The sequence below is a fragment of the Oncorhynchus mykiss genome, chromosome 13 (assembly GCF_057628025.1).
Source record: "Oncorhynchus mykiss isolate SJ-2025 chromosome 13, ASM5762802v1, whole genome shotgun sequence".
Taxonomy (NCBI): Eukaryota; Metazoa; Chordata; class Actinopteri; order Salmoniformes; family Salmonidae; genus Oncorhynchus; species Oncorhynchus mykiss.
Genome location: NC_143034.1, coordinates 61,200,050 through 61,227,765, shown reverse-complemented (window position 1 = coordinate 61,227,765; position 27,716 = coordinate 61,200,050). Strand labels below are relative to the sequence as shown.

The 27,716-nt window shown below is 40.5% G+C and overlaps 1 protein-coding gene across 3 annotated transcripts in view; it reads left to right on the top strand.

The window, feature by feature from the left end:
• LOC110485216 (calcium channel, voltage-dependent, P/Q type, alpha 1A subunit, a) overlaps positions 1-27,716 on the top strand; it is a 178,282-nt gene that overhangs the window by 108,827 nt on the left and 41,739 nt on the right. For all 3 annotated transcript variants that reach the window (XM_090197048.1, XM_090197047.1, XM_090197046.1), the window contains 5 exons: positions 1,831-1,947; positions 25,024-25,089; positions 25,261-25,358; positions 25,471-25,621; positions 26,858-26,985. In XM_090197048.1, the coding sequence (XP_090053174.1) occupies positions 1,831-1,947; positions 25,024-25,089; positions 25,261-25,358; positions 25,471-25,621; positions 26,858-26,985 (560 nt within the window). The remainder of the gene's footprint in view (positions 1-1,830; positions 1,948-25,023; positions 25,090-25,260; positions 25,359-25,470; positions 25,622-26,857; positions 26,986-27,716) is intronic.

The window sequence follows — 27,716 nt, the reverse complement described above, 5'->3', positions numbered from 1 at the left end:
TATAAGCGTCTGGATAAGTGTCCCACTCCTTGAAAGCGGCAGCTCTAGCCTTTAGCTCAGTGCGGATGTTGCCTGTAATCCTTGGCTTCTGGTTGGGAAATGCACGTATGGTCACTGTGGGAATGTCGTCGTCGATGCACTTATTGATGAAGCCGGAGACTAAGGTGGTATACTCCTCAATGCCATTGGATGAATCCCGGAACATATTCCAGTCTGTGCTCGCAAAACAGTCCTGTAGCGTATCATCCACGTCATCTGACCTCTTCCGTATTGAGCGAGTGATTGGTACTTCCTGCATTTGTTTTTGCTTGTAAGCGAGAATCAGAAGGATAGAATTGTGGTCAGATTTGCTTATGGCCTTATGCAACTCGTTGAGTGCGGTTTTAGTGCCAGCATCGGTTTGTGATGGTAAATAGACGGCTACGAATAATATAGATGAGAACTCTCTTGGTAGATAGTGTGGTCTACAGCTTATCATGAGGTATTCTAACCCAGGCGAGCAATACCTCGAGACTTCTTTAATATTAGACATTGTGCACCAGCAGTTATTGACAAATAGACACACACCTCCGCCCCTCTTCTTACCAGTTGTAGCTGCTCTGTCCTGCCGATGCACAGAGAAGCCATCCAGCTCTATATTATACGTTTTGTCATTCAGCCATGCCTTGGTGAAACATAAGATATTACATTTTTAATGTGCCGTTGGTGGGATAGTCTTAATCGTAGATTGTCCCGTTTGTTTTCCAATGATTGCATGCTGGCCAATAATATGGAGGGTAGCGGTGGTTTACCGACTCTTCGGCAAATTCTTAAAAGGCACCCTGCCCTCCTCCCCCTTTTTCTCCGTCTTTTCTTCACACTGATTATGGGGATTTGGGCCTTGTCTTGACAAAGCAGAAAAAAATCTTTCTCCAGTTCGAGGTGAGTCATCGCTGTTCTGTCCAGAAGCTCTTTTCGGTCATAAGAGACCGATTATGTACAAAATGAGTTACAAACAATGCAAAAAAACAAACAAAATAGCACAGTTGGTTAGGAGCCATCCCCTCCTGCGCCATTATATCTGAGCATTGTGGGGACCTACTACTACTACTACTACAAACTACTACTATTACTACTACCACTACTACCAGCTACTACTACAAACTACTTTGACTACTACTACCACTACTACCAACTACTACTACTACTACAAACTACTACTACTACTACCACTACTACCAACTACTACTACTATTAGTACAAACTACTACTACTACCAGTACTACCAACTATTACTACTACTTCAAGCTACTACTACTACTACCACTACAACCAACTACTACTGCTACTACAAACTAGTACTACTACTACTACTTTCTACCTACTGCTTCTACTTACTGCCCAATTGGGTGACAATGGTTAGGTTTGGAATATATGATTTTCCTTTCCCCTGTATCGATTCCCTTCTTCTAACTCCTTGGATATGCCAGAGCCTGTTACAAGCCTTGCATTTTTTGGTTTGGTTTGCATTTGATTCCAGTTCTGTTTGGTTGCTTTCCTGTTGATTTTGAATCCTCCTCAGTTTGTTTTTGAACTTTTCCCCTGCTTCTATGGTTTGGTTTGTTTTAGGACAGGAAATAGTTATCTAACATTGCATGGCAAGTGATAAGCTTCTCCTCTCTACCACACTTCTCTCCCTCTATTTGTCCCTGCCTCTATCTTTCCATCCCTCTCTTCCCCCTTTTTCCATCTCTCCTTCCTTCTTTCCCCTCACCCCTCCCATGTCTCTCTTTCTATCTCTATTTCTCTCTCTCACACACTCTTGTGTCTGGTCATACTGTGGGGTTGTAGAATAACTTCATCAACTTGAGTTTCCTGAGACTGTTCAGGGCTGCCAGGCTCATCAAACTGCTCCGGCAGGGAGAGACCATCCGCATCCTGCTCTGGACCTTTGTTCAATCCTTCAAGGTAATGACACACACACACACGCACACACACACACAGAGATATGGGGACCTATGAGAATACACCCACACAGACCCTAGTAGTAGCATTGTGGAGACCTATGACAGAATACACACACAAAACCAGAGGTGTGGACTTGAGTCACATGACATGAATTCGAGTCAGGTTTAAGTCACAGAATTGATGACTTGAGAGTCAACTTCATAGAAAATAAAACAACTTGAGACTTGACTTCGACTTGGAGCCTCAAGACTTGGGACTCGACTTAGACTTGAGACTGATGACTAATCTGGCCAGGTTTTGTAACGTTTGGTCACTTGTTTTGTGTCACTCATTCAGTATCACACTTGTAAACAACAACAAAAAATATTTGCTAGTGAAATGCACACTCGTCCCTCTGATTGGACCAGCAAACCGTCAATCATCACAGGTTGTGTGAGCTATAGTAGCACACTGAGAAGGTTTTGGGGGGTCGTGAGTGTGAAACTGTGACCAGAAAGAAATAACTTAATTTTCTCCGGTTTGCCTGGCAAAAACAGAGTAGTCTACCTACATTGATCAATCTGCTACAGGTTCATCTTTGAAAAATGAAGGAGAGCCGCACACCCTAGAAGCTCAGATGCTAAAATTATTTTTTAATTTTTTATTTTTATGTCCAACGTTTCGACAGACAAGCTGTCTTCATCAGGGTACAGGCTCATCTTTCCCAGAACAATAGGCCGATAATTTAATTGATAATTTTCATATTTCAGATAGGCCAAATTTAGGTGGATTATACAGTTGAAGTCAGAAGTTTACATGCACCTTATCCAAATACATTTAAACTTAGTTTTTCACAATTCCTATTTAATCCTAGTAAAAATTCCCTGTCTTAGGTCAGTTAGGATCACCACTTTATTTTAAGAATGTGAAATGTCCGAGAGAATGATTTATTTCAGTTTTTATTTCTTTCATCACATTCCCAGTCGGTTTACATACACTCAATTAGTATTTGGTAGCATTGCATTTAAATTGTTTAACTTGGGTCAAACCTTTCAGGTCGCCTTCCACAAGCTTCCCACAATAAGTTGGGTGAATTTTGGCCCATTCCTCGTGACAGAGCTGGTGTAACTGAGTCAGGTTTGTAGTCCTCTTTGCTCGCACACACTTTTTCAGTTCTGCCCACAAATTTTCTATAGGATTGAGGTCAGGGTTTGTGATGGCCACTCCAAAACCTTGAATTTGTTGTCCTTAAGCCATTTTGCCACAACTTTGGAAGTATGCTTGTGGTCATTGTCCATTTGGAATACCCATTGGCAACCAAGCTTTAACTTCCTGGCTGATGTCTTGAGATGTTGCTTCAATATATCCACATAATTTTCCTACCTCATGATGCCATCTATTTTGTGAAGTGCACCAGTCCCTTTTGTAGCAAAGCACCCTCACAATATGATGTTGCCACCCCCGCACTTTACGGTTGGGATGGTGTTCTTCAGCTTGCAAGCCTCCCCCTTTTTCCTCCAAACATAACAATGGTCATTATGGCCAAACAGTTCTATTTTTGTTTCAACAGACCAGAGGACATTTCTCCAAAAAGCACTATCTTTGTCCCCTTGTGCGGTTGCAAACAGTAGTCTGGTGGTTTTTATGGCGGTTTTAGAGCAGTGACTTCTTCCTTGCAGAACACGTCTCCTTCCTGAGCGGTATGACAGCTGCATGGTCCCATGTGTAACGGCATTCCTCCTCCTCTTCTGAAAAACACACATAGACTGCCCACCCCAACTCACGCCCTGATCATACTAAATAAAGACAAAACAAAGGAAATAAAGGTCAGAACGTGACAGTACCCCCCCCCCCCAAAGGTGCGGACTCCGCCCGCAAAACCTGAACCTATAGGGGAGGGTCTGGGTGGGCGTCTGTCCGGCGCTGCCGGCTCTGGCGCGGGACGTGGACCCCACTTAACCACAGTTTTTCTCCGCTTCATTGTCCGCCTCCGTGGCCTCTTAAACACCTCTTAAACACGGCGACCGGCAGCTCCGGAGTGAAGGGCGATTCTGGCATCGCCTGCCCAACCTTACCTGGTTGAATACTCTCCGTAGCCCGGCCAGTGCGGCGAGGTGGAATAGCCCGCACTGGGCTGTGCTGGCGAACCGGGGACACCATGCGTAAGGCTGGTGCCATGTACGCCGGCCCGAGGAGACGCACTGGAGACCAGATGCGTAGAGCCGGCTTCATGGCACCTGGCTCGATGCCCACTCTAGCCCGGCCGATAATGTACACCCCAAGACATTTTGGGGCTGCCTCTCGGGCTTCCAGCCGCACCGCCGTGCTGCCTCCTCATACCAGCGCCTCTCTGCCTTCGCTGCCTCCCGCTCTGCTTTTGGGCGGCGATATTCTCCTGGCTGTGTCCTATGTCCTTTGCCGTCCAGAATCTCCTCCCATGTCCAGGAGTCCTGTGTTCTTTGCCGCTGCTGCTGCTGCCCTTTACCACGCTGCTTGGTCCTTTGTTGGTGGGTGTTTCTGTAACGGCATTCCTCCTCCTCTTCTGAAAGATCGGAGGACCAATGCGCAGCGTGGTAAGTGTCCATAACGTTTTTTTAAAGACATAAACTGAACACTACAAAACAATAAACGTGAAACGAACGAAACCGAAACAGTACCGTGTGGCAACAAACACACACACGGAAAACAAACACCCCCAACTCAAAAATGAAACCCTGGCTACCTAAGTATGATTCTCAATCAGAGACAACTAACGACACCTGCCTCTGATTGAGATCCATACTAGACTGAACTCAAAACCACAACATAGAAAAACACACATAGACTGCCCACCCCAACTCACGCCCTGACCATACTAAATAAAGACAAAACAAAGGAAATAAAGGTCAGATCATGACACCATGGTGTTTATACTTGCGTACAGATGAACGTGGTACCTTCAGGCGTTTGGAAATTGCTCCCAAGGATGAACCAGACTTGATTTCTTTAGATTTTCCCATGATGTCAAGAAAAGAGGCACTGAGTTTGAAGGTAGGCCTTGAAATGCATCCACAGGTACATCTCCAATTGACTCAAATGATGTCAATTAGCCTATCAGAAGTTTCTAAAGCCAAGAAATCATTTTCTGAAATTTTACAAGCTGTTTAAAGGCCCAGTCAACTTAATGTATGTAAACTTCTGACCCACTGGAATTGTGATACAGTGAATTGTAAGTGAAATAATCTGTTTGCAAACAATTGCTGGAAAAAGTCAGTGTCATGCACAAAGTAGATGTCCTAACCGACTTGCCAAAACTATAGTTTGTTAACAAGATATTTGTGGAGTCGTTGAAAAACAAGTTTTAATGACTCCAACCTAAATGTATTTAAACTTCCCACTTCAACTGTATATGTCTGAAGATATATGTAACATCGGACTACCTTCAATACTTATGGGATGAAGATGTAATATATTCTGACAAATGAATTACGATATTTGTGAGGAAGAAAAAGGCTACAGATCATGCTCTCCATCCGATCCTGCAAGCCTCTCTGCATACATGTAGGCCGTATGATCCTGCCTGCTCTGGACTCCAGAGGAGTTAAAAGGTGACATGATATCCCTAGTTGATATTGACTGTAAACATGAATGACTTTCAGCTCAAAATGAAAGTGTAAAACTCAGTTTATTTCTGTATCTTGCGTTTTGAAAATGAATCACCTGTGAGCGTGTGCATGTGTGTCCATGGGGGGTCGCAAGCTTTGAACCACTCCTTTTTTGGAGTCGCGGGTCAAAAAGAGAACTGGTCACTGAATGGTTTGATGAGCTAGCGAAAGGATTGCCGGCTTGCTGTACAGCTATATCATCTGCTGTACAGCTATATCATCTGTAGTACAGCTAGCTACATCATCTGTTGTACAGCTAAATCATCTGTAGTACAGCTAGCTATAGCATCTGTAGTACAGCTATATCATCTGTGGTACAGCTATATCATCTGTAGTACAGCTATATCATCTGTTGTACAGCTATATCATCTGTAGTACAGCTATATCATCTGTCGTACAGCTAGCTATATCATCTTCTGTACAGCTATATCATCTGTAGTACAGCTATATCATCTGTGGTACAGCTATATCATCTGTAGTACAGCTATATCATCTGTGGTACAGCTATATCATCTGTAGTACAGCTAGCTATATCATCTGTTGTACAGCTATATCATCTGTGGTACAGCTGTATCATCTGTAGTACAGCTATATCATCTGCTGTACAGCTATATCATCTGTTGTACAGCTATATCATCTGTGGTACAGCTATATCATCTGTAGTACAGCTAGCTATATCATCTGCTGTACAGCTATATAATCTGTAGTACAGCTATATCATCTGTGGTACAGCTATATCATCTGCTGTACAGCTATATCATCTGCTGTACAGCTATAGCATCTGTAGTACAGCTATATCATCTGCTGTACAGCTATATCATCTGTTGTACAGCTAGCAATATCATCTGTTGTACAGCTAAATCATATGTAGTACAGCTAGCTATAGCATCTGTTGTACAGCTATATCATCTGTGGTACAGCTATATCATCTGTAGTACAGCTATATCATCTGTTGTACAGCTATATCATCTGTAGTACAGCTATATCATCTGTGGTACAGCTATATCATCTGTAGTACAGCTAGCTATATCATCTGCTGTACAGCTATATCATCTGTAGTACAGCTATATCATCTGTGGTACAGCTATATCATCTGTAGTACAGCTATATCATCTGTTGTACAGCTATATCATCAGTAGTACAGCTATATCATCTGTCGTACAGCTAGCTATATCATCTTCTGTACAGGTATATCATCTGTTGTACAGCTATATAATCTGTAGTACAGCTAGCTATATCATCTGCTGTACAGCTATATCATCTGTAGTACAGCTATATCATCTGTGGTACAGCTATGTCATCTGCTGTACAGCTATATCATCTGTTGTACAGCTATATCATCTGCTGTACAGCTATATCATCTGTAGTACAGCTAGCTATATCATCTGTTGTACAGCTAAATCATCTGTAGTACAGCTTGCTATAGCATCTGTTGTACAGCTATATCATCTGTGGTACAGCTATATCATCTGTAGTACAGCTATATCATCTGCTGTACAGCTATATCATCTGTAGTACAGCTATATCATCTGTGGTACAGCTATATCATCTGTGGTACAGCTATATCATCTGTAGTACAGCTATATCATCTGTTGTACAGCTATATCATCTGCTGTACAGCTATATCATCTGTAGTACAGCTATATCATCTGTAGTACAGCTATATCATCTGCTGTACAGCTATATCATCTGTAGTACAGCTATATCATCTGTTGTACAGCTATATCATCTGTGGTACAGCTATATCATCTGTAGTACAGCTATATCATCTGTTGTACAGCTATATCATCTGCTGTACAGCTATATCATCTGTAGTACAGCTATATCATCTGTTGTACAGCTGAATCATATGTAGTACAGCTAGCTATAGCATCTGTTGTACAGCTATATCATCTGTGGTACAGCTATATCATCTGTAGTACAGCTATATCATCTGTTGTACAGCTATATCATCTGTTGTACAGCTATATCATCTGTAGTACAGCTATATCATCTGTGGTACAGCTATATCATATGTAGTACAGCTATATCATCTGCTGTACAGCTATATCATCTGCTGTACAGCTATATCATCTGTTGTACAGCTATATCATCTGCTGTACAGCTATATCATCTGTTGTACAGCTATATCATCTGCTGTACAGCTATATCATCTGTGGTACAGCTATATCATCTGTAGTACAGCTAGCTATATCATCTGCTGTACAGCTATATCATCTGTAGTACAGCTATATCATCTGTTGTACAGCTATATCATCTGTAGTACAGCTATATCATCTGTGGTACAGCTATATCATATGTAGTACAGCTATATCATCTGCTGTACAGCTATATCATCTGCTGTACAGCTATATCATCTGTTGTACAGCTATATCATCTGCTGTACAGCTATATCATCTGTTGTACAGCTATATCATCTGCTGTACAGCTATATCATCTGTAGTACAGCTAGCTATATCATCTGTTGTACAGCTAAATCATCTGTAGTACAGCTAGCTATAGCATCTGTTGTACAGCTATATCATCTGTGGTACAGCTATATCATCTGTAGTACAGCTATATCATCTGTTGTACAGCTATATCATCTGTAGTACAGCTAGCTATATCATCTGCTGTACAGCTATATCATCTGTAGTACAGCTATATCATCTGTGGTACAGCTATATCATCTGTAGTACAGCTATATCATATGTGGTACAGCTATATCATCTGTGGTACAGCTATATCATCTATAGTACAGCTATATCATCTGTGGTACAGCTATATCATCTGTAGTACAGCTAGCTATATCATCTGTAGTACAGCTATATCATCTGCTGTACAGCTATATCATCTGTAGTACAGCTATATAATCTATAGTACAGCTATATCATCTGTGGTACAGCTATATCATCTGTAGTACAGCTATATCATCTGTGGTACAGCTATATCATCTGTAGTACAGCTATATCATCTGCTGTACAGCTATATCATCTGCTGTACTGCTATATCATCTGTAGTACAGCTAGCTATAGCATCTGTTGTACAGCTATATCATCTGTGGTACAGCTATATAATCTGTAGTACAGCTATATCATCTGTGGTACAGCTATATCATATGTAGTACAGCTATATCATCTGCTGTACAGCTATATCATCTGCTGTACAGCTATATCATCTGTTGTACAGCTATATCATCTGCTGTACAGCTATATCATCTGTTGTACAGCTATATCATCTGCTGTACAGCTATATCATCTGTAGTACAGCTAGCTATATCATCTGTTGTACAGCTAAATCATCTGTAGTACAGCTAGCTATAGCATCTGTTGTACAGCTATATCATCTGTGGTACAGCTATATCATCTGTAGTACAGCTATATCATCTGTTGTACAGCTATATCATCTGTAGTACAGCTAGCTATATCATCTGCTGTACAGCTATATCATCTGTAGTACAGCTATATCATCTGTGGTACAGCTATATCATCTGTAGTACAGCTATATCATATGTGGTACAGCTATATCATCTGTGGTACAGCTATATCATCTATAGTACAGCTATATCATCTGTGGTACAGCTATATCATCTGTAGTACAGCTAGCTATATCATCTGCTGTACAGCTATATCATCTGTTGTACAGCTATGTCATCTGCTGTACAGCTATATCATCTGTTGTACAGCTATATCATCTGCTGTACAGCTATATCATCTGTAGTACAGCTAGCTATATCATCTGTTGTACAGCTAAATCATCTGTAGTACAGCTTGCTATAGCATCTGTTGTACAGCTATATCATCTGTGGTACAGCTATATCATCTGTAGTACAGCTATATCATCTGCTGTACAGCTATATCATCTGTAGTACAGCTATATCATCTGTGGTACAGCTATATCATCTGTGGTACAGCTATATCATCTGTAGTACAGCTATATCATCTGTTGTACAGCTATATCATCTGCTGTACAGCTATATCATCTGTAGTACAGCTATATCATCTGTAGTACAGCTATATCATCTGCTGTACAGCTATATCATCTGTAGTACAGCTATATCATCTGTTGTACAGCTATATCATCTGTGGTACAGCTATATCATCTGTAGTACAGCTATATCATCTGTTGTACAGCTATATCATCTGCTGTACAGCTATATCATCTGTAGTACAGCTATATCATCTGTTGTACAGCTGAATCATATGTAGTACAGCTAGCTATAGCATCTGTTGTACAGCTATATCATCTGTGGTACAGCTATATCATCTGTAGTACAGCTATATCATCTGTTGTACAGCTATATCATCTGTTGTACAGCTATATCATCTGTAGTACAGCTATATCATCTGTGGTACAGCTATATCATATGTAGTACAGCTATATCATCTGCTGTACAGCTATATCATCTGCTGTACAGCTATATCATCTGTTGTACAGCTATATCATCTGCTGTACAGCTATATCATCTGTTGTACAGCTATATCATCTGCTGTACAGCTATATCATCTGTGGTACAGCTATATCATCTGTAGTACAGCTAGCTATATCATCTGCTGTACAGCTATATCATCTGTAGTACAGCTATATCATCTGTTGTACAGCTATATCATCTGTAGTACAGCTATATCATCTGTGGTACAGCTATATCATATGTAGTACAGCTATATCATCTGCTGTACAGCTATATCATCTGCTGTACAGCTATATCATCTGTTGTACAGCTATATCATCTGCTGTACAGCTATATCATCTGTTGTACAGCTATATCATCTGCTGTACAGCTATATCATCTGTAGTACAGCTAGCTTTATCATCTGTTGTACAGCTAAATCATCTGTAGTACAGCTAGCTATAGCATCTGTTGTACAGCTATATCATCTGTGGTACAGCTATATCATCTGTAGTACAGCTATATCATCTGTTGTACAGCTATATCATCTGTAGTACAGCTAGCTATATCATCTGCTGTACAGCTATATCATCTGTAGTACAGCTATATCATCTGTGGTACAGCTATATCATCTGTAGTACAGCTATATCATATGTGGTACAGCTATATCATCTGTGGTACAGCTATATCATCTATAGTACAGCTATATCATCTGTGGTACAGCTATATCATCTGTAGTACAGCTAGCTATATCATCTGTAGTACAGCTATATCATCTGCTGTACAGCTATATCATCTGTAGTACAGCTATATAATCTATAGTACAGCTATATCATCTGTGGTACAGCTATATCATCTGTAGTACAGCTATATCATCTGTGGTACAGCTATATCATCTGTAGTACAGCTATATCATCTGCTGTACAGCTATATCATCTGCTGTACTGCTATATCATCTGTAGTACAGCTAGCTATAGCATCTGTTGTACAGCTATATCATCTGTGGTACAGCTATATAATCTGTAGTACAGCTATATCATCTGTGGTACAGCTATATCATATGTAGTACAGCTATATCATCTGCTGTACAGCTATATCATCTGCTGTACAGCTATATCATCTGTTGTACAGCTATATCATCTGCTGTACAGCTATATCATCTGTTGTACAGCTATATCATCTGCTGTACAGCTATATCATCTGTAGTACAGCTAGCTATATCATCTGTTGTACAGCTAAATCATCTGTAGTACAGCTAGCTATAGCATCTGTTGTACAGCTATATCATCTGTGGTACAGCTATATCATCTGTAGTACAGCTATATCATCTGTTGTACAGCTATATCATCTGTAGTACAGCTAGCTATATCATCTGCTGTACAGCTATATCATCTGTAGTACAGCTATATCATCTGTGGTACAGCTATATCATCTGTAGTACAGCTATATCATATGTGGTACAGCTATATCATCTGTGGTACAGCTATATCATCTATAGTACAGCTATATCATCTGTGGTACAGCTATATCATCTGTAGTACAGCTAGCTATATCATCTGTAATACAGCTATATCATCTGCTGTACAGCTATATCATCTGTAGTACAGCTATATAATCTAGAGTACAGCTATATCATCTGTGGTACAGCTATATCATCTGTAGTACAGCTATATCATCTGTGGTACAGCTATATCATCTGTAGTACAGCTATATCATCTGCTGTACAGCTATATCATCTGCTGTACTGCTATATCATCTGTAGTACAGCTAGCTATAGCATCTGTTGTACAGCTATATCATCTGTGGTACAGCTATATAATCTGTAGTACAGCTATATAATCTGTTGTACAGCTATATCATCTGTAGTACATCTATATCATCTGTGGTACAGCTATATCATCTGTAGTACAGCTAGCTATATCATCTGCTGTACATCTATATCATCTGCTGTTCAGCTAGCTATATCATCTGTTGTACAGCTATATCATCTGCTGTACAGCTATATCATCTGTAGTACAGCTAGCTAAATCATCTGTAGTACAGCTAGCTATAGCATATGTTCTACAGCTATATCATCTGTGGTACAGCTATATCATCTGTAGTACAGCTATATCATCTGTTGTACCGCTATATCATCTGTAGTACAGCTATATCATCTGCTGTACAGCTATATCATCTGTAGTACAGCTATATCATCTGTTGTACAGCTATATCATCTGTAGTACAGCTATATCATCTGTGGTACAGCTATATCATATGTAGTACAGCTATATCATCTGCTGTACAGCTATATCATCTGCTGTACAGCTATATCATCTGTTGTACAGCTATATAATCTGCTGTACAGCTATATCATCTGTTGTACAGCTATATCATCTGCTGTACAGCTATATCATCTGTAGTACAGCTAGCTATATCATCTGTTGTACAGCTAAATCATCTGTAGTACAGCTAGCTATAGCATCTGTTGTACAGCTATATCATCTATGGTACAGCTATATCATCTGTAGTACAGCTATATCATCTGTTGTACAGCTATATCATCTGTAGTACAGCTAGCTATATCATCTGCTGTACAGCTATATCATCTGTAGTACAGCTATATCATCTGTGGTACAGCTATATCATCTGTAGTACAGCTATATCATATGTGGTACAGCTATATCATCTGTGGTACAGCTATATCATCTATAGTACAGCTATATCATCTGTGGTACAGCTATATCATCTGTAGTACAGCTAGCTATATCATCTGTAGTACAGCTATATCATCTGCTGTACAGCTATATCATCTGTAGTACAGCTATATAATCTATAGTACAGCTATATCATCTGTGGTACAGCTATATCATCTGTAGTACAGCTATATCATCTGTGGTACAGCTATATCATCTGTAGTACAGCTATATCATCTGCTGTACAGCTATATCATCTGCTGTACTGCTATATCATCTGTAGTACAGCTAGCTATAGCATCTGTTGTACAGCTATATCATCTGTGGTACAGCTATATAATCTGTAGTACAGCTATATAATCTGTTGTACAGCTATATCATCTGTAGTACATCTATATCATCTGTGGTACAGCTATATCATCTGTAGTACAGCTAGCTATATCATCTGCTGTACATCTATATCATCTGCTGTTCAGCTAGCTATATCATCTGTTGTACAGCTATATCATCTGCTGTACAGCTATATCATCTGTAGTACAGCTAGCTAAATCATCTGTAGTACAGCTAGCTATAGCATATGTTCTACAGCTATATCATCTGTGGTACAGCTATATCATCTGTAGTACAGCTATATCATCTGTTGTACCGCTATATCATCTGTAGTACAGCTATATCATCTGCTGTACAGCTATATCATCTGTTGTACAGCTATATCATCTATAGTACAGCTATATCATCTGTGGTACAGCTATATCATCTGTAGTACAGCTATATCATCTGTGGTACAGCTATATCATCTGTTGTACAGCTATATCATCTATAGTACAGCTATATCATCTGTGGTACAGCTATATCATCTGTAGTACAGCTATATCATCTGTTGTACAGCTATATCATCTGTAGTACAGCTAGCTATATCATCTGCTGTACAGCTATATCATCTGTAGTACAACTAGCTAAATCATCTGTAGTACAGCTAGCTATAGCATATGTTCTACAGCTATATCATCTGTGTTACAGCTATATCAACTGTAGTACAGCTATATCATCTGTTGTACCGCTATATCATCTGTGGTACAGCTATATCATCTGTAGTACAGCTAGCTATATCATCTGCTGTACAGCTATATCATCTGTAGTACAGCTATATCATCTGTGGTACAGCTATATCATCTGCTGTACAGCTATATCATCTGTTGTACAGCTATATCATCTGTAGTACAGCTATATCATCTGTGGTACAGCTATATCATCTGTAGTACAGCTAGCTATATCATCTGCTGTACTGCTATATCATCTGTAGTACAGCTATATCATCTGTGGTACAGCTATATCATCTGTAGTACAGCTATATCATCTGCTGTACAGCTATATCATCTGCTGTACAGCTATATCATCTGTTGTACAGCTATATCATCTGCTGTACAGCTATATCATCTGTTGTACAGCTATATCATCTGTTGTACAGCTATATCATCTGCTGTACAGCTATATCATCTGTGGTACAGCTATATAATCTGTAGTACAGCTATATCATCTGTTGTACAGTTATATCATCTGTGGTACAGATATATCATCTGTAGTACAGCTAGCTATATCATCTGCTGTACAGCTATATCATCTGTTGTACAGCTATATCATATGTTGTACAGCTATATCATCTGCTGTACAGCTATGTCATCTGTAGTACAGCTAGCTATATCACCTGCTGTACAGCTATATCATCTGTAGTACAGCTATATCATCTGTGGTACAGCTATATAATCTGTAGTACAGCTATATCATCTGCTGTACAGCTATATCATCAGCTGTACAGCTATATCATCTGTTGTACTGCTATATCATCTGCTGTGCAGCTATATAATCTGTTTACAGCTATATCATCTGTAGTACAGCTATATCATCTGTTGTACAGCTATATCATCTGTGGTACAGCTAGCTATATCATCTGCTGTACAGCTATATCATCTGCTGTACAGCTAGCTATATCATCCATTGTACAGCTATATCATCTGCTGTACAGCTATATCATCTGTTGTACAGCTATATCATCTGCTGTACAGCTATATCATCTGTAGTACAGCTAGCTAAATCATCTGTAGTACAGCTAGCTATAGCATATGTTGTACAGCTATATCATCTGCTGTACAGCTATATCATCTATTGTACAGCTATATCATCAGTAGTACAGCTATATCATCTGTTGTACAGCTATATCATCTGTAGTACAGCTATATCATCTGTAGTACAGCTATATCATCTGCTGTACAGCTATATAATCTGCTGTACAGCTAGCTATATCATCCATTGTACAGCTATATCATCTGCTGTACAGCTATATCATCTGTTGTACAGCTATATCATCTGCTGTACAGCTATATCATCTGTAGTACAGCTAGCTAAATCATCTGTAGTACAGCTAGCTATAGCATATGTTGTACAGCTATATCATCTGCTGTACAGCTATATCATCTGCTGTACAGCTATATCATCTGTAGTACAGCTAGCTATATCATCTGCTGTACAGCTATATCATCTGTAGTACAGCTATATCATCTGTGGTACAGATATATCATCTGTAGTACAGCTATATCATTTGTAGTACAGCTAGCTATATCATCTGCTGTACAGCTATATAATTTGTAGTACAGCTAGCTATATCATCTGCTGTACAGCTATATCATCTGTAGTACAGCTATGTCATCTGTGGTACAGCTATATCATCTGTAGTACAGCTATATCATCTGTTCTACAGCTATATCATCTGTGTTACAGCTATATCAACTGTAGTACAGCTATATCATCTGTTGTACCGCTATATCATCTGTGGTACAGCTATATCATCTGTAGTACAGCTAGCTATATCATCTGCTGTACAGCTATATCATCTGTAGTACAGCTATATCATCTGTGGTACAGCTATATCATCTGCTGTACAGCTATATCATCTGTTGTACAGCTATATCATCTGTAGTACAGCTATATCATCTGTGGTACAGCTATATCATCTGTAGTACAGCTAGCTATATCATCTGCTGTACTGCTATATCATCTGTAGTACAGCTATATCATCTGTGGTACAGCTATATCATCTGTAGTACAGCTATATCATCTGCTGTACAGCTATATCATCTGCTGTACAGCTATATCATCTGTTGTACAGCTATATCATCTGCTGTACAGCTATATCATCTGTTGTACAGCTATATCATCTGTTGTACAGCTATATCATCTGCTGTACAGCTATATCATCTGTGGTACAGCTATATAATCTGTAGTACAGCTATATCATCTGTTGTACAGTTATATCATCTGTGGTACAGATATATCATCTGTAGTACAGCTAGCTATATCATCTGCTGTACAGCTATATCATCTGTTGTACAGCTATATCATATGTTGTACAGCTATATCATCTGCTGTACAGCTATGTCATCTGTAGTACAGCTAGCTATATCACCTGCTGTACAGCTATATCATCTGTAGTACAGCTATATCATCTGTGGTACAGCTATATCATCTGTAGTACAGCTATATCATCTGCTGTACAGCTATATCATCAGCTGTACAGCTATATCATCTGTTGTACTGCTATATCATCTGCTGTGCAGCTATATAATCTGTTTACAGCTATATCATCTGTAGTACAGCTATATCATCTGTTGTACAGCTATATCATCTGTGGTACAGCTAGCTATATCATCTGCTGTACAGCTATATCATCTGCTGTACAGCTAGCTATATCATCCATTGTACAGCTATATCATCTGCTGTACAGCTATATCATCTGTTGTACAGCTATATCATCTGCTGTACAGCTATATCATCTGTAGTACAGCTAGCTAAATCATCTGTAGTACAGCTAGCTATAGCATATGTTGTACAGCTATATCATCTGCTGTACAGCTATATCATCTATTGTACAGCTATATCATCAGTAGTACAGCTATATCATCTGTTGTACAGCTATATCATCTGTAGTACAGCTATATCATCTGTAGTACAGCTATATCATCTGCTGTACAGCTATATAATCTGCTGTACAGCTAGCTATATCATCCATTGTACAGCTATATCATCTGCTGTACAGCTATATCATCTGTTGTACAGCTATATCATCTGCTGTACAGCTATATCATCTGTAGTACAGCTAGCTAAATCATCTGTAGTACAGCTAGCTATAGCATATGTTGTACAGCTATATCATCTGCTGTACAGCTATATCATCTGCTGTACAGCTATATCATCTGTAGTACAGCTAGCTATATCATCTGCTGTACAGCTATATCATCTGTAGTACAGCTATATCATCTGTGGTACAGATATATCATCTGTAGTACAGCTATATCATTTGTAGTACAGCTAGCTATATCATCTGCTGTACAGCTATATAATTTGTAGTACAGCTAGCTATATCATCTGCTGTACAGCTATATCATCTGTAGTACAGCTATGTCATCTGTGGTACAGCTATATAATCTGCTGTACAGCTGTATCATTTGTAGTACAGCTATATCATCTGTGGTACAGCTATATCATCTGCTGTACAGCTGTATCATTTGTAGTACAGCTATATCATCTGTGGTACAGCTATATCATCTGCTGTACAGCTATATAATCTGCTGTACAGCTATATCATCTACTATACAGCTATATCACCTGCTGTACAGCTATATCATCTGCTGTACAGCTATATCATCTGTTGTACAGCTATATCATCTGCTGTACAGCTATATCATCTGTTGTACTGCTATATCATCTGCTGTGCAGCTATATAATCTGTTTACAGCTATATCATCTGTAGTACAGCTATATCATCTGTTGTACAGCTATATAATCTGTGGTACAGCTATATCATCTGTAGTACAGCTAGCTATATCATCTGCTGTACAGCTAAATCATCTGCTGTACAGCTAGCTATATCATCCATTGTACAGCTATATCATCTGCTGTACAGCTATATCATCTGTTGTACAGCTATATCATCTGCTGTACAGCTATATCATCTGTAGTACAGCTAGCTAAATAATCTGTAGTACAGCTAGCTATAGCATATGTTGTACAGCTATATCATCTGTTGTACAGCTATATCATCTGTAGTACAGCTATATCATCTGTAGTACAGCTATATCATCTGCTGTACAGCTATATAATCTGCTGTACAGCTAGCTATATCATCCATTGTACAGCTATATCATCTGCTGTACAGCTATATCATCTGTTGTACAGCTATATCATCTGCTGTACAGCTATATCATCTGTAGTACAGCTAGCTAAATCATCTGTAGTACAGCTAGCTATAGCATATGTTGTACAGCTATATCATCTGCTGTACAGCTATATCATCTGCTGTACAGCTATATCATCTGTAGTACAGCTAGCTATATCATCTGCTGTACAGCTATATCATCTGTAGTACAGCTATATCATCTGTAGTACAGCTATATCATCTGTGGTACAGCTATATCATCTGTAGTACAGCTATATCATCTGCTGTACAGCTATATCATCAGCTGTACAGCTATATCATCTGTTGTACTGCTATATCATCTGCTGTGCAGCTATATAATCTGTTTACAGCTATATCATCTGTTGTACAGCTATATCATCTGTAGTACAGCTATATCATCTGTTGTACAGCTATATCATCTGTGGTACAGCTAGCTATATCATCTGCTGTACAGCTATATCATCTGCTGTACAGCTAGCTATATCATCCATTGTACAGCTATATCATCTGCTGTACAGCTATATCATCTGTTGTACAGCTATATCATCTGCTGTACAGCTATATCATCTGTAGTACAGCTAGCTAAATCATCTGTAGTACAGCTAGCTATAGCATATGTTGTACAGCTATATCATCTGCTGTACAGCTATATCATCTATTGTACAGCTATATCATCTGTAGTACAGCTATATCATCTGTTGTACAGCTATATCATCTGTAGTACAGCTATATCATCTGTAGTACAGCTATATCATCTGCTGTACAGCTATATAATCTGCTGTACAGCTAGCTATATCATCCATTGTACAGCTATATCATCTGCTGTACAGCTATATCATCTGTTGTACAGCTATATCATCTGCTGTACAGCTATATCATCTGTAGTACAGCTAGCTAAATCATCTGTAGTACAGCTAGCTATAGCATATGTTGTACAGCTATATCATCTGCTGTACAGCTATATCATCTGCTGTACAGCTATATCATCTGTAGTACAGCTAGCTATATCATCTGCTGTACAGCTATATCATCTGTAGTACAGCTATATCATCTGTGGTACAGATATATCATCTGTAGTACAGCTATATCATTTGTAGTACAGCTAGCTATATCATCTGCTGTACAGCTATATAATTTGTAGTACAGCTAGCTATATCATCTGCTGTACAGCTATATCATCTGTAGTACAGCTATGTCATCTGTGGTACAGCTATATCATCTGCTGTACAGCTGTATCATTTGTAGTACAGCTATATCATCTGTGGTACAGCTATATCATCTGCTGTACAGCTGTATCATTTGTAGTACAGCTATATCATCTGCTGTACAGCTATATCATCTGCTGTACAGCTATATAATCTGCTGTACAGCTATATCATCTACTATACAGCTATATCACCTGCTGTACAGCTATATCATCTGCTGTACAGCTATATCATCTGTTGTACAGCTATATCATCTGCTGTACAGCTATATCATCTGTTGTACTGCTATATCATCTGCTGTGCAGCTATATAATCTGTTTACAGCTATATCATCTGTAGTACAGCTATATCATCTGTTGTACAGCTATATCATCTGTGGTACAGCTATATCATCTGTAGTACAGCTAGCTATATCATCTGCTGTACAGCTAAATCATCTGCTGTACAGCTAGCTATATCATCCATTGTACAGCTATATCATCTGCTGTACAGCTATATCATCTGTTGTACAGCTATATCATCTGCTGTACAGCTATATCATCTGTAGTACAGCTAGCTAAATCATCTGTAGTACAGCTAGCTATAGCATATGTTGTACAGCTATATCATCTGTTGTACAGCTATATCATCTGTAGTACAGCTATATCATCTGTAGTACAGCTATATCATCTGCTGTACAGCTATATAATCTGCTGTACAGCTAGCTATATCATCCATTGTACAGCTATATCATCTGCTGTACAGCTATATCATCTGTTGTACAGCTATATCATCTGCTGTACAGCTATATCATCTGTAGTACAGCTAGCTAAATCATCTGTAGTACAGCTAGCTATAGCATATGTTGTACAGCTATATCATCTGCTGTACAGCTATATCATCTGCTGTACAGCTATATCATCTGTAGTACAGCTAGCTATATCATCTGCTGTACAGCTATATCATCTGTAGTACAGCTATATCATCTGTGGTACAGATATATCATCTGTAGTACAGCTATATCATTTGTAGTACAGCTAGCTATATCATCTGCTGTACAGCTATATCATTTGTAGTACAGCTAGCTATATCATCTGCTGTACAGCTATATCATCTGTAGTACAGCTATGTCATCTGTGGTACAGCTATATCATCTGCTGTACAGCTGTATCATTTGTAGTACAGCTAGCTATATCATCTGCTGTACAGCTATATCATCTGTAGTACAGCTATATCATCTGTGGTACAGCTATATCATCTGCTGTACAGCTATATCATCTGCTGTACAGCTATATAATCTGCTGTACAGCTATATCATCTACTATACAGCTATATCATCTGTTGTACAGCTATATCATCTGCTGTACAGCTATATCATCTGTTGTACAGCAATATCATCTGCTGTACAGCTATATCATCTACTGTACAGCTATATAATCGGGTGCAGTGCACACATCAACTTGTAGGGAGAGAGGATTGACATAAAAATATGCAGCTCCAAAAATTGTGATGATCAAGAATGCTACTTTGCATGCTCACCAGCAATGGGGTATCAAGCAACAATTACTAGCCTAGGTTTACTGGTATTTTGGTATGTCAAAATTGCTTGAAATTGAATAAATAAAAATGAAGCTTGGATTTGGAATTTGTTGTTAAAATCAATTATTACTTAATCAAAATGTTGTAGACGAAATAAAGAAAAGGGATGTCTGGTAGCCACAATAAATAGACAAAGATTTTGTGACATTGGGAGTATAAGGCTCTATCTGCACTTAACAAAGTTCTGAGATATTGAGCATCAGTTTTTACATCCCAGATCTCAGATGTCACTTGAGCTCCCTCTCCGGCCTCTAGGTCACCAGGCTGCTCGTTAGGGCGCACACCAGTCACCAGCATTAGGCGCATAATGACACTCACCTGGACTCTATCACCTCCTTGATTACCTGCTCTATATAAGTCACTCCCTTTGGTCTCTTCCCGAGTCGTCATTGTTTCTGTTTCGTGTCGGTGCGCTGTTTGGGTTTCTTGTTTTTTAAATGTATTTATTAAAAAATTCACTCCCTGAACTTTCTTCCCGACTCAGCGTACATCGTTACAGAAGGACGACTCGTCAAGGGGAAGCATCAGGGAGTGTTTTTTTGTTTGTTTATTTTTGTGTTGGTGGTGATGTCGAGTCCTGGTGTTGGAGCCGGAGCTACCTGGGAGGCCTCAGCGGGTTTGTAGGCTTCCATGCCTCAGCGGGTTTGTAGGCTTCCATGCCTCAGCGGGTTTGTAGGCTTCCATGCCTCAGCCGGTTTGTAGGCTTCCATGCCTCAGCCAGTTTGTAGGCTTCCATGCCTCAGCCGGTTTGTAGGCGTCCATGCCTCAGCGGGTTTGATAGGCTCCCATGCCTCAGCCAGTTTGTAGGCTTCCATGCCTCAGCCGGTTTGATAGGCTTCCATGCCTCAGCGGGTTTGATAGGCTTCCATGCCTCAGCCGGTTTGTAGGCTTCCATGCCTCAGCCGGTTTGTAGGCTTCCATGCCTCAGCGGGTTTGATAGGCTTCCATGCCTCAGCCGGTTTGTAGGCTTCCATGCCTCAGCCGGTTTGTAGGCTTCCATGCCTCAGCGGGTTTGATAGGCTTCCATGCCTCAGCCGGTTTGTAGGCTTCCATGCCTCAGCCGGCTTGTAGGCTTCCATGCCTCAGCAGGTTTGATAGGTTCCCATGCCGAAGCGAGGTGAACAGGTTCCAGTGCCTCGGCCGAGGCAACCGGGGAGATCTCAGCCGGCTCATCAGGTTCACTCCTCAGCCGGTTTGTCAGGTTTCTGCTCCTCAGCGGAGGCAACCTGTCCGCTCTGGATCCCCGGGATTGTCCCTGTGGTTGGCGTCCTGCGGCTGGAGCCGAACGCACCGGGGAGGAGGTACTGTCACGTATGCTCTCTCTCCGGCACTCTAGGTCGTCATGCTCCCACGCCTCAGCCGGATTGATAGGTTCCCGCGCCTTGGCAGAGGTGACCAGTCCGCTCCTGATCCCGGGGTCGTTATCTTGGTCGGCGTCCTGCGGCTGGAGCCGCACGTCGAGGAGGGGGTACTGTCACGTGCTCCCCCGCCGGCCTCTAGGTCACCAGGCTGCTCTTTAGCGTCACGCGCATAATGACACTCACCTGGACTCCATCACCTCCTTGACTACCTGCTCTTTATGTCACTCCGTTTGGTTCCTTCCCCAGTCGTCTTTATGTCACTCCGTTTGGTTCCTTCCCCAGTCGTCTTTATGTCACTCCGTTTGGTTCCTTCCCCAGTCGTCTTTATGTCACTCCGTTTGGTTCCTTCCCCAGTCGTCTTTATGTCACTCCGTTTGGTTCCTTCCCCAGTCGTCTTTATGTCACTCCGTTTGGTTCCTTCCCCAGTCGTCTTTGTCACTCCGTTTGGTTTCTTCCCCAGTCGTCTTTATGTCACTCCGTTTGGTTCCTTCCCCAGTCGTCTTTATGTCACTCCGTTGGGTTCCTTCCCCAGTCGTCATTATGTCACTCCGTTTGGTTCCTTCCCCAGTCGTCTTTATGTCACTCCGTTTGGTTCCTTCCCCAGTCGTCTTTATGTCACGTGTTCCCGTTTCATGTCTGTGCATGGTTTGTTTCTTGTTTTGTTCATTTATTAATTAAATGTATTCACTCCCTGAACTTGATTCCCGACTCTCATACATCGCTCCATCCAAAGTGTTTTCTAGTGAGTTCTTTTTAGGGGTGTGCATTAGAAGATAAGCTTATGGTTCAGAAATGTTAATGTATGTTCAGCCATATGGTTCTATTAGACACTTCTAAATTAGACATATTCAGTTCTTACGACTGTAGCTATTTGAATACATACAGTGCCTTGCGAAAGTATTCGGCCCCCTTGAACTTTGCGACCTTCTGCCACATTTCATGCTTCAAACATAAAGATATAAAACTGTATTTTTTTGTGAAGAATCAACAAGTGGGACACAATCATGAAGTGGAACGGATATTTCAAACTTTTTTAACAAATCAAAAACTGAAAAATTGGGCGTGCAAAATTATTCAGCCCCTTTACTTTCAGTGCAGCAAACTCTCTCCAGAAGTTCAGTGAGGATCTCTGAATGATCCAATGTTGACCTAAATGACTAATGATGATAAATACAATCCACCTGTGTGTAATCAAGTCTCCGTATAAACGCACCTGCACTGTGATAGTCTCAGAGGTCCGTTAAAAGCGCAGAGAGCATCATGAAGAACAAGGAACACACCAGGCAGGTCCGAGATACTGTTGTGAAGAAGTTTAAAGCCGGATTTGGATATAAAAAGATTTCCCAAGCTTTAAACATCCCAAGGAGCACTGTGCAAGTGATAATATTGAAATGGAAGGAGTATCAGACCACTGCAAATCTACCAAGACCTGGCCGTCCCTCTAAACTTTCAGCTCATACAAGGAGAAGACTGATCAGAGATGCAGCCAAGAGGCCCATGATCACTCTGGATGAACTGCAGAGATCTACAGCTGAGGTGGGAGACTCTGTCCATAGGACAACAATCAGTCGTATATTGCACAAATCTGGCCTTTATGGAAGAGTGGCAAGAAGAAAGCCATTTCTTAAAGATATCCATAAAAAGTGTAGTTTAAAGTTTGCCACAAGCCACCTGGGAGACACACCAAACATGTGGAAGAAGGTGCTCTGGTCAGATGAAACCAAAATTGAACTTTTTGGCAACAATGCAAAACGTTATGTTTGGCGTAAAAGCAACACAGCTCATCACCCTGAACACACTGTCAAACATGGTGGTGGCAGCATCATGGTTTGGGCCTGCTTTTCTTCAGCAGGGACAGGGAAGATGGTTAAAATTGATGGGAAGATGGATGGAGCCAAATACAGGACCATTCTGGAAGAAAACCTGATGGAGTCTGCAAAAGACCTGAGACTGGGACGGAGATTTGTCTTCCAACAAGACAATGATCCAAAACATAAAGCAAAATCTACAATGGAATGGTTCAAAAATAAACATATCCAGGTGTTAGAATGGCCAAGTCAAAGTCCAGACCTGAACCCAATCGAGAATCTGTGGAAAGAACTGAAAACTGCTGTTCACAAATGCTCTCCATCCAACCTCACTGAGCTCGAGCTGTTTTGCAAGGAGGAATGGGAAACAAATTCAGTCTCTCGATGTGCAAAACCAATAGAGACATACCCCAAGCGACTTACAGCTGTAATCGCAGCAAAAGGTGACGCTACAAAGTATTAACTTAAGGGGGCTGAATAATTTTGCACGCCCAATTTTTCAGTTTTTGATTTGTTAAAAAAGTTTGAAATATCCAATAAATGTCGTTCCACTTCATGATTGTGTCCCACTTGTTGTTGATTCTTCACAAAAAAATACAGTTTTATATCTTTATGTTTGAAGCCTGAAATGTGGCAAAAGGTCGCAAAGTTCAAGGGGGCCGAATACTTTCGCAAGGCACTGTAAATGATAGAATTAGTATATTACCAAAATAGTCAGAACACATCAAATACATTAAGACATACATTATGATCATTAGACAAATAACTGTCATCACTGATGTGACCTCACAGAATTGTATAGTTTACATGTTTCCACTTAATGTACTTTTTCAAAAATATAACTTTACAGACATATGAAGAATCATCTAAAGATCTATTATACGTGGCTAACTCATTTCTGACATGTCAGATAGAACCTTATAGTCCCAAGGCCAGGATTTGTAGTTGGAACAAGTCATTGCATGTATAGATTTGTTTACTTGACTTGTGACTTGACTCGACTTTCCCTTAGAATGCACGACTTGGACTGGACCCGAGACTCGACCTGTTCTTTCTGGGACTCGACTGAAGACATGGAACTTGGCACTTGAGACTTGCTCATGACTCGAATAATAGTGACTTAGTCCCACCTCTGCACAAAACCCACTTAGCATCATTGTGGGGACCGATGACAGAATATATACACACACACATTGAATGGTACTCCAGCTCTTTATGTCTGTTTAGGCGCTGCCGTACGTGTGCCTGCTTATCGGCATGCTGTTCTTCATCTATGCCATCATCGGGATGCAGGTGAGTAGAGACACGAAGAAAAACAAGTCAAAATGAATGGTCATTTTTACAGATCAACATGAACTTTATAAAAAGCATCCAGGGAAAGTGACACTTGCCTGCCATAGGGACGTGTGTGAGGTTGTGCATTCTCCCATATTACCTAGGATGCTGACACTGTTGTTTTGTCAGCTGTTTGGGAACATAGGGATGGAGGAGGAGGAAGGGAGCGCCATCAACGAACACAACAACTTCAGGACTTTCTTCCAAGCTCTCATGCTGCTCTTCAGGTGTGTGTGTGTGTGTGTGTGTGTGTGTGTGTGCGTGCATGTTTACATTTGTGCGTGCCTGTGTGTACAGTACATGCATACGTGTGTCTCCAACGGGTGTGTATTTGTATAGGAGTGCCACAGGCGAGGCGTGGCATGACATCATGCTGTCGTGTCTTGGAGGGAAGCTCTGTGATCCTCTGGCAGGGAACACTGAACCAGAGTGTGGCAGCCAGTTTGCCTACCTCTACTTTGTGTCCTTCATCTTCTTCTGCTCTTTCCTGGTGAGAAGCACTAGCTGTCTGTCTTTCTCTATTCCCCTTTTAGTCATATTTTCCCCCTTAGTGTCGGTTATAGGATTGCAAAATTCCCTAAATCCTAGTCGGAGGATTCCCGGAATCAGGAGGGAATAAGCAGGAAATCCAGAATAGTCCAACCACACTGCAAAACCGGATAGGTTCTGGCTACTCAAACATTTTGAGGAAACCAATTAACTAAAAAAGTTAAGAAACTTAAATAGCTGAAGTTAGCAGTACTACCTTCATATGTGTAATACAAATAGATTTTTTTTTGTAAGGTATTCTTAAATGTAACGCTCCCACTAAGCCATGCCTCCAATAATTTCCCAGTGTGCCTTGCCTTTTCGATTGAATTGTAGAGTTACCAACCATGACTGTATTTGTTAATGACAGAGACATGGTTGTTGAATTCGTTATTTTTCAAGCCTTTGGTCTTCACCAAGAGAGTTCCTAGGCAAATTGTATGACTATTATTGAACCATTACATGTATCATAAGGCCTTATACAGTGGCCCGAAACTCTTAGTTTACAGGCCACATCAGTCATGCAAATAGGTTTGCAAAATTCCACAAACATTCCCCAAAAGGTTTCCAGTAATCCTGGGAAATTTACCAGAATTTTGCAACCCTAACTGTAAATCACATTATGCTGGCTTGCAAAGTGATGTGTAATTCCTATTGGGATTTAGTCAGCGTTAGACTATCCAACAGTTGAAATCTGTATTCACCCACAACCTGCATTCATATTGACTGCCAGGGTTAAGAACAGTGGGAAAAAACGATCTAAGCCATTTAAACTGGAACAACCATTTCAGTAACAAGTGCAAAAATGAAGTGATTGGATTAGAAACATACATTGTAGCATAACATTTAATCAATCAATCACTCAATGTACATGCAAAAACACAGACATTAAAAACAATTCCAAAAAATCTAACTGCAGTAGAGCATGCTAGGGAAAATATATTTTTAAAACATTTAGTTGGTGTGACTTCTCATTTACTTTTGAGTCAGTACCACATAAACATGTTAAGTAATAATTGCTTTTTATTGATTTAGGGTACAACTTATTAGAAGTATTTGAGTTAAAAATGCCTTGAGGTTTACAGCGCAGGATTTCCCAAAAACCAGGGAATTTATTTTGCAACCCTAGTCTGTTATAAGTGCACACTTGCTTGGCTGACATAATACTGTGTAATAATGTGACTGTTTGTGTTTTTAGATGCTGAATCTGTTCGTGGCTGTCATCATGGACAACTTTGAGTACCTGACCAGAGACTCCTCCATCCTCGGCCCACATCATCTAGACGAGTATGTCAGGATATGGGCTGAATATGACCAAGCAGCTTGGTGAGTGACACACATGAACACATCACATAGAAACACACACACACACACACACACACACACACACACACACACACACACACACACACACACACACACACACACAACCCTGGCACTAGATCAACCCTGGCACTAGATCTCATTAGCCAGTCCAGTCTTTGGGAGCATCAGATGAAAAGAGTGGGAGTCTGGGAGCTGTACAGTAACCATGAAGTAAATTACTCCATAGTTATAAAGGACAAGAGTCATAAAGGATATAAAGGCCAAGTCTCCTGTAGTTGAACTGATCCCAAATCAGTCTAAAGAACCCACACAAGACAGCAGCTGTAGGTGGGATCATGGATCTGAGCAGTAACCTTCTCAGTGATCCAGTTATCTCTCCCTCCCTGTGCCCTCTCCCTCTCTGTGTGTGGTTCAGACACCCACCCCACCTTCACCCCCTCTGGAATCTGCATACTGCCAAAACTTACTGTGGCAACAAACCTCCCCTTTACTGTACTGTATATTCAACCCCAGTGGAACCTGAAACACGCTAAGTTTCCTAGTATCTGTATTCCAGTGCCTGTTATCCTTCTGCTGTCCTGTAGTCTGCAATGTAGAGGGAGAGAAGAAGAGAAGAGGAGGAGGGAGAGAGATTGAGGGAAGGTGGTAGAGACAGTAGTGGGGGAATGGACATTGAGAGAGAGAATGAGAACGACTGAGATGGGTAGGAATATCAAAATAATCAGAATTAA